This window comes from Egretta garzetta, unplaced genomic scaffold, assembly GCF_000687185.1.
Source record: "Egretta garzetta isolate BGI_Z169 unplaced genomic scaffold, ASM68718v1 scaffold136, whole genome shotgun sequence".
Lineage (NCBI taxonomy): Eukaryota > Metazoa > Chordata > Aves > Pelecaniformes > Ardeidae > Egretta > Egretta garzetta.
Window position 1 is genome coordinate 1,364,864 of NW_009260066.1, and position 15,616 is coordinate 1,380,479.

At 39.7% G+C, this 15,616-nt stretch overlaps 1 protein-coding gene across 7 annotated transcripts in view; it reads left to right on the top strand.

The window, feature by feature from the left end:
• The window catches only part of ZFYVE16 (zinc finger FYVE-type containing 16), a 42,901-nt gene that overhangs the window by 13,617 nt on the left and 13,668 nt on the right, over positions 1–15,616 (top strand). The window contains exons 1-8 of one of the 7 annotated variants that reach the window (XM_035896594.1): positions 2,312–2,639; positions 2,809–2,951; positions 3,865–4,028; positions 6,193–6,301; positions 6,490–8,672; positions 13,149–13,245; positions 14,158–14,334; positions 15,167–15,318. In XM_035896594.1, coding sequence (XP_035752487.1) covers positions 6,232–6,301; positions 6,490–8,672; positions 13,149–13,245; positions 14,158–14,334; positions 15,167–15,318 — 2,679 coding nt within the window. In that variant the 5' untranslated portion in view covers positions 2,312–2,639; positions 2,809–2,951; positions 3,865–4,028; positions 6,193–6,231. Of the gene's footprint in view, positions 1–2,309; positions 2,952–3,864; positions 4,029–6,192; positions 6,302–6,489; positions 8,673–13,148; positions 13,246–14,157; positions 14,335–15,166; positions 15,319–15,616 lie in introns of those variants that run through there. The other 6 variants (XM_035896595.1, XM_035896600.1, XM_035896598.1 and 3 more) reach the window with 6 other exon arrangements.

Sequence of the window (15,616 nt, forward strand, 5' to 3'; positions counted from 1 at the left end):
TTCCTGTGGAGGCGCTTGGGGCTGCCCGGGTGCCCCCTGCCCCCAGGGCTGCTCAGGGACTCGCGTTAGCGCTTCCTTGCCGCCCTCAGCTCTGTCTTGTACGTGCCGGCTGCCTTTGTCTTGCCTGAGCCGGCACAGATCCGTGTCTGGATTGAGGAAAGCGTCCTAAGCGGGCGTTGAGCAGTGAAGTTCATTCCAGGCCTGAAGAAGGGCTCGTGTACTTCAGAACTGGTCAGACAGATGAGTCAGAGAAACTTTGCGCGCTAGGGATTTTACAGTCTCGGTAGCAGGAGTGGATGCGCTCTTTGGGAAGGGAAGACGGTAATGAAACGAAAACGAGCACTCGTGGGTTTTTGGCATATGGTTTTGCTGCTTTTGCACTGCAGCAGCTAACTGCGTAGTACTCTTGCTGCACGTCACGCTCTGTAGTGCCTAGTAGCTTGCTTAGGTGGATTAATTGCCCCTAGAGGTTTAGAGATGTTAGTGACACTTTTGCTTACTTCTGTTCCAGTTACTTTGACAGAGCATACAGAGTATAATGGACCAACTTACAGCATACACTTACAGGCCATACACCATACAGGCGTTAAATGTTTTAAGATGTGCTTCTGGATAAATGGGGAAACATTCTCAGTCTGAATTTAAATACAGTGGCAGAGAGCTGGTTATTAGTACATTCTGGAGAAACGAGTGGGGCACAGAAAAGGATCCAGCTGACTGCCAGGAGATGCTGTTAGCATCTAGTGCTGTATTGCTGAGGTTGTCTGATGTGAATATCTGGTTATTAATAATGCAAATCAGAGAAGATGAGAATATTGAGGGAACAGTGGTCTCCATTGAGGAAAGACCTTTCAGACCTGATGTAACAATTATATTTTCATGACTCATTTTCTAATGCTGAATGATAAATGCTGATACAGCTAATGATGCTGGCACTGTGGGCAGTGTGTGAGAGATGTGTTTGTTCATTTGAGCAAGTGGATTCTTCAGCTGTGGGCCTGGCTGCTGATGGTACCGCTGATGTGTTTGAGCACTGCTGAAAATTGGTAATTGTCGACAATTTTTTTCTGTGTGGTGTGCATGATACTATTTTCTGTTCAGAAGAGCAATAACAAATCACTGTGAACAAAAGAAAATCTTCAGGAGCTGAAGATGTTGGGATAGAGTTGTCTGATTGGTGTTGGTGATGATACTATAATGCTGCTGTTAAGCGTTTTGTTCTTCTGAAGAAAATGGGTTGAACTAAAAGAATGGTTGCTCTTTAGTCAAGGCATTTTAGTTTTTTTGCAGTGTGCCACGTCAGCTTTTCCTTATGTGTCTGAAAACTTAATCTAACTTTTATCTTCAACACCTGATTCAGCTAGTAAATTTGCAGTGGCAGCAACCGCTGCAGTTTTTGGGTTGGATAATATATTGTCTTGCTCAGCAAGAATCATTTTAGTTTTATTTGACAACATTTAAGTTTTTTCACAAAGCATTTGCTCAGTTGTAATGAACTTCCCTGTTAAGTTGATTGCTGATGAACTCCATGTGCAGTTGTACCCTTAAATTTTTTTTCGTCTGTAGGGCTGCAAGCCTATGGGTAGATGTATGGCATAGGGATATTGGAGGGGGGTGAGAAGGAGAAAGCTGGTCATTAAATACCCTTAAAGTGGGAGAAGAGGCATACTGTGCTTGAGGCAGTGCTCCTGTAGCCCTGTGAACTTAAATAGTTCTTAATGTTCTGTTTCTGTCAGAGGCTTCGTTCTGGTTGTGGTACTTGCTGGGTGGTAAGCTGGAAAAAAACTACTTAAATCTGGTTGTGAGGATAAAAGCTTCAATATGGCTTTCTGCTCAGGCTAAAAATAATCATTAAACACAATGATGGAGTTGAAATAATATAACTATGCAGTGAGCAAAAAGATGTTCCTGATAACGTAAAATTAAGATGGCTACTGTGATCAGCTTTCAGGAGTGAAGACCTGTGTGTGCATGTGTGTGTGTTCCTTTATCTCTAAACCTGATCTTGTGTTGTTTCAGCATGACCCGTATAAAAGCAGGCCTGGATTCTGTAGTCATAGTTAGCTGTGACTAGATGGAGATACAGTAATGCCTATATATATTAACACTACAGAGAGTGTTTTTCAGGGATCCTTAAGCATCAAAAGGCAGCTTGTCATCAGACATTAAACTGGTTAGTTGGTAGTAATTAGCTTGTCCATTTTATTTTACAAGTTATCACCACTGAAAACTACTACCTACCTCCATTTAGAGAAACTGTGTTTGAAATAAAAACTCACAACAGTCTGTCCTGTAACTTGGCCATTCTCTATCCTAGCAGACTTGTGTTACCTTCTCCTTTAAGTAAGAGTGTGGTGAGAAGTCCCGAGTGGAATGTTGGTTTTGAACTCTGAAATATGTGCCTGTTATATTAGAAGTGATTTATAAAGGGTATAAAAGAAATGGCCTATAGAGTGTTTTTAAATGCACTGATGCACTTGTTGTGCAGTCATCCAGATCACAGTATTTGCTTCCCTTGGGTAACAGTTTTCTTGCAGTAGAATTATTGCCTATGTTTCTTAAGATACTGTCTTTATGCAATTTAAAGGAGGTATTAGGAGTTTGCCAGAGATCAAGCCTCATCTGACTGGGCAAATAATGTAAGCAAACCTTCTCTGTTCTCTTTTGTTCTATTTAAGCTTGCCTCTTGGAGGGTAAAGAAGGGTGTTTGACCAGGTGTTGATGTGACTCAAATACCAACTGTTGAGAATCCTTCCAGAGACTGATGCAGAATGGCTCACTTCAGTGCTGTTTTGTTGGCTGTTCTAGGTATTGGCTTCCTGGGTTCACCATGGTGACTGCTGCCTTGCATGTTTTTAGTTTTCCACTGAATAAACTTGGATAAGATTATAAAGAATGCTGGTCTTGAAATCAGGGGACAAGTAAAAGCTTCGAAAGATAAGACACTTAAGGTGAGCTTGTTTAGAAACATACCAAATGTTTACCTAGAGAAGTAGCAAGTACTCTTACTGTGCTTTTTTTTAATATATCAACAAAAAGTATTATTCTGTCTTAAAGCTGCAGAATACTCAAGCAACAAAACAGAGTTGACTATTAAGTGGAAAAAATGGGTCTTTACCAACCCATGTACTTTGGGACCCTTTTGATTGTCAAGTTCTGCTCTTCAAGTGCGATTAGCTGCTGCTTAAGGAAGTGAGGTGTACATAAGGACTAATGGTGTGATGAGAATTGATGACTTTAGCAGTGTAAAATGTTCAGAATGTGACCTGTGTCTATCCATCAGTATGTCACCTTGGGTGTTTTCTGGACAAAGAGATAGTAAGTGAGCGCCCCAGCACTTCTCTTGTTGTCAGGCCTTGTAGTTTACTTGTACAGTAGACAGTCAGATGTCTTAAGGAAATAACAGACTTGATTAGTGCAACTCAGCACAGTAACCTGAAAATAAATCTCTAAAACTAAATATGAAAGGTTTTGGTTGTTTTTTTTTTACAACAGCTGGTGGTGTCATTGAGATACTTGAACAAAATTCATTTCAGAGGACATCTTTAAGTCAGATATATTGGTGATAGATGTTTGTTTCCTTCATTAACAATTAAGGGTTTTTAAGAAACATTTATTGCCAATTTAAAAAATACTCAAAATCATGATTGTGGTAAATTGGGACCTTAACATGCAGGCCTGTAACTCTGTGAACAGCGTTTTGAGTACATAATTAAGAGTGAAGCGGCCAGATTTGCAGATCCTTGCCAGGACCTTGTGCTAGGTTAGTGGTTTTTTCACTTTTGGAGACCTGTTTTGGTGGAGAAACAAGCAAAAACCAAACTTTGTTCTCCCTATAAAGTACGCAACTTTATGTCTTTTTAGGTCTTTGGCTTCTTGTGGGATGAGGTGAGAGTGGGTGCCAGTACAGACGAAGGCTTGGGGAGTGTGTGGCTGGAGAGTGGTGAGGGGCCTGTGACCACCACCCCTCTGGTCACAGCTGTTGGTCTGCCCATTAGTTGTAACTTAAGTTATACCTGAATGGTAAGGTTAGTATAATATATCCTTACAGAGAAAAAAAATCAGCATTACGTATTTCTTGTTCCCCAGTTTTTCTCATAATCCTTCAATACTTCTAGTTTACATGGGCTGTTAGACTAATTCTTAACTGTCATTTTTGTTGCTGTACATAAATACATGCTTTAAGGGTGGGATCTGTACTTTAATGTCTCTTAATGAATCACCAAAAGCTGTTAACCTTGTAAGGCCCTTAACTGAAATAACTTCCATTTCAAGTCGTAATCTCCCACTCGCCAGGAGGCTGTGAAATGAGTTGATTGTTACAGGCAAGAACTCTATTCAAATGAGTGTTAAGAGAAATGTCATTAAGTACGTACTTGTTGCTATCTGATGCTCATTAGATAGCTGTGTGAGACTTGACATATGGTGCAGCATGTTGAAGACTACTGGTGTGACTAATTCATGGCCGTGGATCTCAATGCAGTGGTATATTCAGATTGCTTACTTTTTGTTTATGTATGGACACAAAGTACTGCATTAAGTGATGATGCATACTGTTTGTTTCACCTTTCAGGTGCTTTGCAAGTCTGTTTGAACGATGTATTAGCTTAAAAGAGTATTCTTGTCACATGCATATTAAAGTGGCAATAAGCGGATGCACCTGATCTGAACCATTCAGTGAGAGGAAACCTTATGCCTTAGTGGAGTGGGGAAGGTGTAGAATCTAGATCTGTAGCTGCAGCCTGGCATAAGTGGTATGAGAAGATTCAAGTATTTCTTTGGGCTCTGAGCTTTGAGAAGAGTTGGTACTAGATTGTCAAAGTACATTGAATGATGTAGGGTGTGAAGTCAGCAGACGCAGAGACTAAATGCACTGATAAAAGTAGAAGGAAAACTAGACAGACCTTCACAGGCCTAGTTTCCAGATATTAGACTGAGGGGATCTGAGTCCCTTCAGTTTGCTTGAGGGAAGTGTAAATAACATCTTGATTATATATTATAGGTAATTGCACAGTATGGGTGTTCAGACATGAAAAAGATGTGGCATTAGAAAGCACTTCAGAGTGACGAAACAGGCATAATGAGAGTGGCTAGAAATCGTCATTAAACAAATGAAATGGGATGTTTTGCAGTAGGGAAGGTGATTAATAAACAGCTTTCTGATGAGTTGTTAAGTCTCTAAAAAGAGATTTTATTTTTAAAAAATTATCTTGCTTGGGTCTCAGAGCAAGTTAATGAGTTAATGTTTTTTGTGTTTTGAGTAGAATAGCCATGATGAGCTGAATTACCATGCTGCTTTTTTTTTCTTCCTGGCCTTGGAGGAAGGTTTAAAAGGAGGATTTAAAGGTGGCTCACTGGTTATTGTGGGGGAAGAGTACTGACCTCAACATGCTTAAACTCATTGCAGCTCTGTGTTAAGACGACTGTGTCACACTTTCGTGCTTCAGCTGGTTATCTGTTCTATAGTCCTGATATATTTTAGGTTTTAGCCTATGTTTAGTCTTATCTGAAACATTTGGTCATAGCCGAAAGTAAATTGAGGTTGGTTGGTTGGATAGCTTGGGAGCTATCAGAATCTGTTTAAACAATTTAAGTGTCATGTTCACACGCTCAGTGTTGAACTGGTTGTCAGGTTTGAACTCTTAAAGGAGGCTTTTTTCTTGCTGGCACTTCTGCCAACAGAAGGATACTTTTTGTGCTTCCTACTGCAGTTTGAGCATGACATGTCTGGGATTATGTAGGCATAATTTATTTGAACAGTTCACTTGTGTTGCCAGGGTAATGATGGCCTGCCTTGGTTTCTTGCCTGTGAACTGCATGGCATAAAATGTATAGGGAGTCAATCTAGAAGATCCTGGTATCCATTCTGGTTTTAAACTTCCTGACATTATAATGCCATTGTATGCACTTTCTGATGCATTTGGTTTTAACAAGGCAGCCTCCATTTCCCAGTTCAAGGTGAATTTTTGAGGTCATTGTGCATAGTGTACCAAGTATACTGTAGAGCAAATTCAGAGTACATGGGTGCTGACAGTCTGCAGCCCTGTTTGCACTTACGTTTTGTTTAGATGGAGAGAGAAGAAAGTGTTATTAAAAAGAAAACATACTTTATAGAAGTTGTCTTCTAATAATAACACCCCGACTTTGTAAACAGCAAAATGCTGTGAATGAAACGCATATTTTTCTTTCTAGGTTTAAGAAGGCTAAAGCTTCACTAGAACCGTAACAAGAATGGACAGTTACTTTAAAGCTGCAGTCTGTGACTTGGACAAACTACTTGATGAATTTGAACAGAATACAGGTTAGTTCCTGTGCTTCGTTGTTCTCCAGCATAATAATATTGGTCAAATGGCTGTTACTGTGGAATTTGAAAGTAACATATACCAAATAAAAGCTTGTATTGATGAATAGGTGGGATTTGGAGGGATCACAGTGTGGAAAGGGAGGAGTTAATAAACTTTGCTTATGATCTCTTTTTGCTTAAAATAGATGAATATGACTGCTATAGAACACCTCAAAATCCATGTGACTCAAAACACCATTCGCTTTCTTCAGTTCTGGATTGCTTACAACATGTATACCCAACACCAAAACTGCAAGAGGATGCTAGTAATTGTACTTCATCAGCAGAAATCTCTCTAGCTGGCCACACTGGAACAAGTGAAGTGCTTCTGAGTTACTCACCACAAAATGAGAAGAGCGTTGCAGGACCTGATCTTCTGTCCACTGTGGACAGTGGTTCCTTAAATGAAATTCAGGCTTCAAACCTGGGAAGGTGTAGTATACCTGTGTGTGATCTTGTTAATGACACAGGTAACTTAATCCATTTAGTGGCTGCTCGTGAAGATACTCAAAAATTGCAGCCAGATGACTTCCAGCACAGTGAAGGTTTGATTGGCTTTGGCATATCTTGCATACCTGTTCCCACTTGTGTGTCGTCAGCTGGTTGCAGTGGTGTTTCAAGTACAGAGCAGAGTGATGGGGACTCAATGCTACAAGATTCAGGACATCTTAAAACAGAGGAGATTAATCATCTAGCTTTAAAATCAAACAGCTATGCTACGGCAAAAATCTCAGATCCATGTGATGATCAACACAGGACAGAATCTGCAAAGTGCAGTGAAGTATTTGATCAGCTTGGACAAACTGCTCACCTCAGCACTGCACCTGTCCCTCTAACATCACAGAATCTGAATGCAGGCAGTCCTAAAGATGAGAAAGCATATGAAAAATTGCCTTGTGAACCACAAGATAAAAGTGCATGCTCTGCAGTAAGCGAAGAGGTGTATGGAAGAAATGTCATAGGAAAGATAGACTCAAAAGATGAGAGTAACGTTGAATCCATGCCTTCAGATCTGCCAGAGAGGCCTCAGTTGCACAACAGCCATGCAACATTACCTGGAAATCATGTTTTACCAGGCTCCTCATGTCAAACAGGAGCTAAAGTAGAATTGGAAAAGAAAATCACAGAAGATAATATAGGTGGTGAAGAACCTAGTAGCAGCGAAATACTAAACAGTGTTTCATCTTCGTGTATTTCAGTTGAGGATGTCCAGACCTCGCTGTCATGTCTTCCACTTCCTGTATCTATATGTGGCTCATTAGTTGTAATGGAAGAAAAAGTTAATCCTCTACCTCAGAATGAAATGGCGGAGGTTATTAGTGATACTTTAACTGTCCATGCTGCAAAATCTAAAACTGATCTCTCCGGTAGAGAATGCTGTGAAAACACTGACTTGCCTGAACAGGAAGAATATATAGCTAAAATCAACAAAAGTATTGTGGAAGAAAGTACAGATGGAGAGAAGTATGATACTGAGAATGTAATTGATGACAGTGATTCTCAACAAATCAAAGCTTTTGCTTCTGCTTTTCTAGAATACGAAGCTGAGCCATATGGTGTTGGTATAGACTCTTATTACAATGAAAGTATGTGCCCAGTTATGGCTGACTTTACTGTGGAGGAGGATGTTATTAAAAGTGATACTTTAATAAGCGATGCTGAGCTCGATGATTTCTTGTATGGACAAAGTCTTCAGTCCAATGCGTTCAAGTCTTCACATAATGATGTTAACGTAATGGAAGCTGATGCAGATGAAGGGACTTCAACAAATGTGAACAACCTGGATTTCACAGAGGTCACTGAAGAACATATGCAAGCAAAATTGGAGGATATAACAAGCATTAATAGTAATCCTAAAGCATCCCTTACTGCCAGTGAATCGGAATCTGCAACAGAAGAGAATACATGTTGTATTCAGGACATGACTGAGAGCGGTCATGAAATACTAGTTTCTAATATTCGTAGTGAAGGTGCAAGACCAAAGCAGTTGCTTGGCCTTTCCCAAGGAGCTGTGGGACAGAGACAAGTGAACAGAACAGATGTACTTGAAAGAGAAAACCAGGAAGCCAGTTTTGTTACCCCAGCAGCTCCCCTCTCAGGCACCAGCGTAAATATCAGTAAAAATTCTGACCCTGTGCAGTCTGGGGAAAGCAGCTCTGAAGCTGGAGGAAATCAGACATCTGAAAATGTAGAATCACTTAAAATACCTGCAACTCTGTCATGGAAACAACCATTGTGGGTTCCTGACTCAGAGGCACCCAACTGTATGAACTGCCAAGTGAAGTTCACATTTACAAAAAGACGACACCACTGTCGTGCGTGTGGAAAGGTAAGCTATTGGAGAGGGGTCCTGTGTTACTGAAAGCGCATGAATTCTGATTTAGGGATAACCAAAATCCAGAAAGGAAAGAATATTGACAGAAATTTTCTAGGCTCAAAGTATTTTACTTAAAAAAAAAAAAAAAAAATACTTTTCCTTCATAGAAAGATAAAGACTGTTGGAAAAGACTGATACTAATAAACATATGACTTTTTGTGTGAAAATAATTAAAGGGAAGTACAAAGAATGTTCTTGAATTTTATCTTCCCATTACTGGCTAGACTAATGTGTTTTGCGTAGTACAAGGAAGATGAGACAGCGGACTGCTTCATAGTAGTCATAGTGAATCAGCTTTTTACTCAGCTTTTAAGTTAAGTATTTAAGCTTAAAAAATTGAAATGATGATGATAAGAATTCAGGTAAGTGGTTATACTAGCTGAAAACATTGTCCATGAATCTGGAAGGACTGCATTCTTTCAGGAGCTGTAACAGCAGTACCAAGGAAAAGGATTTATAGCCTGAATCTGTCCTTCTGTGTGTTTAGATGTATAATTTTCCAGGGGAGTCATCTCAGGGGAAAAGTGTGCTATTTTTGTGGGGTGAATGGTACTCACCAACTGAGCAAGAGGTTACTTGCTCAGATTAGTAGAACTTTTTTCGGCCTGTGGTCTTCTGCAGTGAGTAAGTAACATCAAAGCTTATTCTTAATCCAGAACTCCCTTGTGAGCTACTGTGGATTACACTTGGTACTAGTGCATAAATGGAAATATTAACAACACTAACAAACTTATTTTTCAGTGTTCATCTGTAAGCTTTATGGATGAGGAAATATAGCAAAGGCTAATGTCAGTACTTACTAACTTTTTGCATCCCCAGTGTTGAGAGGCATCTGGAGAGGCTTGGTAATTTTTTCCCAGGATGCCTCTTCTAGCACTCTGTTTTCAAACCATAGCACCCGTTTACTTCAGCTGCAGTAAGTGTGAAATAAAATGTAGGTCTGAATTTGAGTGCCAAGAAAATTAAGAACTCGTTGTGACAGCCTAGAAGGCATTGAACTTAATTGCTTGGCAGAACATCCCATCGAAGTTTTGTAACAGTTCAAAACGCAGTTCTTCAGAGTGGGTTTCATTTTAGTCATAAGACTGACTGACTTCAAGTTCCTGTTTACGCTCGCTGTGAAATTCCTTGTACCTTGTCTAGAGATGGGGATAAAAGCACCCTTCGCTGCACAGTCCTGTTTACAAGCATCAACTGTTAGTGTTGCTAATCTTGTGTGTTAACACTTGGCAGAAGAACAGTGTAATTAGAAGGAGCATCACAATGTATGTTCGTTGGGAGAACGAGTGAAGGCAGAATAAGAGTATCTAAACTTTATGGACACTGAAGTGCTATGCAGTTGTAACCCTGTCATAGCTTTTCTGAATGTGTAACAGCTTAACTTTCTGTCTTGTGAGACTGTGTCTTTTTAATAGTAATTTTTTGTCTTAAAAAACCAAAACATTCTTTGTGTGGTCATGTGGTGGGTTGTGGTGTTTTCAACCACTTGGACATAAGGAGAAACTGGTAGAAATTCACAGTTGTCCTCTGGACTATTCTGGAAGACAATTGTACAGTTTTCATGTGGTCCTACAGCTTTTTTCAGCAATGAAAATAGCAACGCATATGACTTCTGGCTTCTGTGCTGGAGGGAAGTGTGAGGTTAGTGGTCGCTGCTTTCTCTCCCATCTGCAGCACTTGTAAGGCCAAACAGCTTCATACTTCCTTTATTTAGGTGTTTGTCTCTTGTTGTGGTACCCTTCCTCTTCCTAGCTCAACCTGAATCGATTTCATTGCTCAGCAGCCTCATCTTCATCTCCTTTCCCCTGTTACATTGGTTTGTCTTTACCTCTCGTCTCCTGTGCATTAGGATTAAGCTGCCTCCTCTGTTGTGGGTTCCAGTGGCATCACACGTAAGAGGAGGATACCAATTGCAAAGGATTGTACAGCTTAGCATTTGAAGCCCTGAGGTGGATTGCAACTGATTAGCAATTAATCTTCACCAGTTACATTCTTAACATTTTTACTGAGCATGTGTGTTTTCCTTTGAGGTGAATTACCTGTGACACCAATGCAGAAACAATTGTTATAGTTTCTTTTTTTGAGCTGATATTGTGGTGATCAAGTATTACTGTTTTTGCAGTGACTTCTCCTACCTAAAGAGGATCACTTGTAATAACTTTTTTTTTTTCCTGTCACTACTGTTTGAGGGTTTTTTTCCCCTTAATTCACTTTGCTTTCCTGAAGATAATTAGGAGTAGCAGAAGACTTCTAGTCCACTCACTTAATTCTGACCAGCAGTAGAAAGCGTCTGTCAAACCAAGGTTTCAAAAGATACCTTTTGTAAAGGCTAATACTGACTCTAGAGTCTGCATGTAGCTAAAAATGGTGGGACTCTCTGAAAAGTTGCAAATCGCCCTTGGAAGAACATAAGGGAAAAGTGAGAAAAGCACCAGATATTATGGGAACTCTTGCAGAAAACAGCTTTACTAGAGACATAATTCTTTGAATGGGATTGTGCAGGTATAGTCAAAGCTAGAGACATGCACTTTTTTCCCCATCTCTGCTTACAAATAGACAGGATATATGTCCTGGTAGGAGTAGAAGAGCACGTTCTATTCTTTCAAAGCAATCTTCAGCAACCTTTTAAAATACTTTGCTGAAGGGAGCTAGTAACATGAAGGCAACTGTGCTTATTCTTTCTGGCAGAGTTGGGGAGCCTGCTTAGCCAACAGTTCCTGAGCCAGCATTAGTAAATAGCTTGGGAAGCAGTGAGCTCTGGCTTAGATAGTTGTCTGTGAGGTAGAATTTCATGACAAACTGACAGTGTTTTAAAGGAGAGACTTGGTGCACCACGCTGTGCTGCAAGATCAGTGGATGAGGAACAGCTCTTTGCTCGTAAGAGACTAGATCATTTTAACCATTACCTGAATCCTAATGGGAGATTGCAATAGTTATCTTCAGGGGTAATACTAAGGCAATAAAGCAAATCTGACCCAGTTCTGGGGTTCAGTCCTTATTCCTATCACTGTTGTTTAATGTGAAATAGCTAGGGGATGAACAGAAGTAGGAGTGAATTTGGGAATCAGTGGTGCAACGTGCAATTCTTTTCATCACTCCAGATAAGAATTTTAATACAGTATCACTTGTGTCCTCCTTGTTGCTGCTCTTTGTTGTGCCCATACTGTGGATTTGGGTTTTTTTCTGACTGTTTCTTCATGAGAGATTAAGATAAAGGCTTGAATATTAGGCTGCAGAGGGTTTAGAATCAAACAAGTGTATATGATTTCTTGGAAGAGTTTTCTAATCACTGTGCAAATTGTATATCAGCTGTGATGTTTAAAAAAAAAAAATTAAATCCAATTTTAGCTATTTTGTGGGCACCTGGCCTATGTGATTAGATCTGCTCATCGCAAGAAATTTTAGGTGTTACTCTGTTTCATAGCTGAATCTGAGAGAGGATTGGCAAGAGCTGAGTGCTTAGCTGTGGAATATGGGTGTTCCTGGCCATGTGTGGAAAGTTGGTTTGTAGACATGTAAGGATTGCTTTGGTCCAACAGAAATAAGTGACAAATTTCAGAATCTTATGGTATGGAGGCGTTGTACAGTTCTGGGCAACAGGATAAGGAAAAACCCCTGGTCAAAAGCACACTTGGCAGACTTTGTAGTTTGGCCCAAACTGTGGAGCTTTTGAGATTCTTAATCATAGCATCACAGAATGGTTTGGGTTGGAAGGAACCTTTAAAAGTCATCTAATCCAACCTTTCTGCTGTGGGCAGGGATATCTCTCACTAGGTCAGGTTGCTCAGAGCCCTGTCCAACCTGACCTTGAACACTTCAGTGATGTTGCATCCACAACTTCTCTGGGCAACCTGTTCAGTGTCTCACCACCCTCACTGTAAAAAATTTCTTCCTTAAATCAAAATCTACCCTCTTTCAGTTTAACCTAACTGTTGCCCCTTGTACTGTCACTACAGGCCATCGTAGAAGGTCTCTCTCCATCTGTCTTTTAAACCCCCTTTATATATTGAAAAGTCACAATAAAGTCTGCCTGTAGCCTTCTCTTCTCCAGGCTGAACAAGCCCAACTCTCTCAGCCTGTCCTCATAGGAGGGGTGTTCCAGCCCTCTGACCATTTTTGTGGCCTCCTCTGGACCCACTCCAACAGGTCCATGTCTCTCCTGTGCTGAGGGCCCCAGAGCTGGATGCATTAAAAGCCTTTTCAATAAAAGCCTCTTTAGTCCAGTACTTTCCCTTCTCCCCAAACAGAAATATATTGTAAAATATATGCTAAAGCTCCTTCTCTCCTTCCCTACTTCCAAAAACGTGTATGCATGCTTTATATAATGCCATATGGTTTAGTATAAGCAGCAAATAATAATAGGTACTTAATTTGGGGAATGGTGGGATTTTTGTCTATAATACTTATTTTGGTCTTTTTCTGGTTCAGGTTTTTTGTGGTGCCTGTTGCAAGCGAAAATGCAAACTACAATACATGGAGAAGGAAGCAAGAGTCTGTACTGGCTGTTATGATGACATTAATAAAGGTAAAAAGTTTTTTTTTGAGAAATTGCATTAATTCATTAAAGAAGAGTAAGTACAACTAGCATCTCTTTAACCTTTGTTCTTTTGGGGGAGCTTCGCTACTTTAATTGGTGTATGTTTTCCTATTTCTGAGATGGAGGGAGGAAGAGAATAATTGTACCTCTTAGTTGGATTTCAATTCTTACTTTAAACTTTGAGTAGCAAGCTGGTTATTTTTATTTAAAAAAAAAAAACAAAAAACCAAAAACGAAATAGGTTTGAACTCTGTTGGGCTAAATATAAAGTTATACCTTTGGGTCATCTGTAGCAGGAGTCTAGCCAAAGTGATCCTCCCTCCACAGTAGCCTTCTACGTGTTTAAAGGCCATACCACTTCTCATTCTCACATGTTATTTGCCCATTTTATGTAGCTTTCTGTCCTGATACTTTTACAAGTCACTTAGCAGTACTAAAGTAATTGAATCATAAGATAAAACCTTTTCTCAACTGAAAGCTAAGCAGGGATGCTGATGGAGACTTCAGGAGAAAAAAAATGATGTCCTGATTATTAATACCTAAATAACAAGTTGAAAACATGCCAGGTTTTTAATACACCATCTGAATAGAATTTGGCTTGATAAATGTGATATATGTATTTGCACTAACATACAGGGATTGTATCGTTCAATGTAGTCACTGCAACAGCAGCAAGAGGTACAAGGAGGTCTGTTTCTATGTTAGGAATGAATTACGCAAATGTGCAGGTAGAAAATCAAGAAACCTAAATTTTCTTCTTTACAATAGCTTGAGCGTTAATTTTTCATAACTAGCTCTCAAACTGTGCACTGCTTTTGCAAAAAAACCCACCTGTAACACTGCACTGGAAATGAAATGTAATCAATTGTGAGATCTTAAAAACTAACCACATTTTTTTAGCACAGGCATTTGAAAGGATGATGAGCCCAACTGGTCCTGTCCCCAATTCCAGTATCTCCTCTGAGAATTCTTCTGCTGTTCCATCTATGGAGGAAGCCCAGATATCTGGTAGTGCTAGCTCTCCTTCACCTTCTGCATTGTTACCTATCTCAGTACTTAAACAACCTGGTATTGAAGGTATGCTAAATATAGTATAATACATCTAACACTTCTGGATCTCTTTGGAAAGAGTTGTTTATCACATCATGGATACATACTTGGTATAGTGATATTTTTTGTGGGAAATGGAAACTGTGAACTGGGACACTGGAAAGTTACTCTTAGTTCCCAGGTTTGATGCCATGTATTGAGCTTTACCAAGTCTGTCTTAAGTCTTCATTTATGAAATGCGGATGTTACTTTTTTTTAGTCGTCTCTGTTTCTATTGTAATTTTTTTTTTTTTAGGTAGTACTTTAATCATTTTTATATAGTTTAGGAGATCTCTGGCTTGTGTTGTGACTGCCAGTCTTACAGTAAAAACAAAAAGTACTTGCTTAGGGAAAAGTTGCTAGGGAGCAGTAGGAGCATTCTCTGTGTAAATACAAATAAATGATTATGGCTAAGTAGTGTCTTTGTTCCACCTTTTTATTAAACATCTGACCTCTGATGAAAATTAAAATTTTAAACAAAGTGATAGGCTAACTTTTTTTAGAGTGTATTTCCTCTTCTAGTTGTGATGTGCACTTAAATCTTGTCTTACTACAGAGGGATAATTGAGGAAGTAGCCTTCCTTATATAGGAACTGATAGATTTAACTATAGCATGGCAGCTTCCTCTGCAAGTATGAGATTTTTTGCATGTATTTGCCTGACTGGAGACTGGCTGATGTCAAACTGTCTACCTGTGCTTAGTTCCAGTAAACAGATTCTCTATGTGTTTGGGGGGAGAAGGGACTTAATGTTTGTCCCTTTCAGCTAGCAGAGCATTACAATAATATGAAGTCAGTGTTGTTTTCTTAACCTGTCCTAGGGCTGTGCCCCAAAGAACAGAGGAGAGTTTGGTTTGCAGATGGTATTTTGCCAAATGGTGAAGTGGCAGATACAACAAAACTTTCATCTGGAGCAAAGAGGTCGTCACAGGACTTAAGTCCAGTAAACCCTGACTTGCCAGAGATGCATATGGTATGAATTAAGAAGTGTGTGTAGGTGCATGAATTGACTCTTGAAATACCTTTGCTTGCTATTGATGGGGCCATAATAGGACATACCATTATACGACTTCTGCTTCACAGCTTTTGGAATCTGAGGCAATATTTGACTTTTTTGGGGGGTGGTGGGCGGCTGTGAAGTCCTTGGATTGAAATATTCTGTAGACTGTACTTCAAAGGAAACCATGTTTGCTTTGAGGTGTATGTGAACTTTAAAAATGGTATGGCAGAAAATTTTCCAAACCAAGTTTGGTTTTGTTTTTTTTTACACA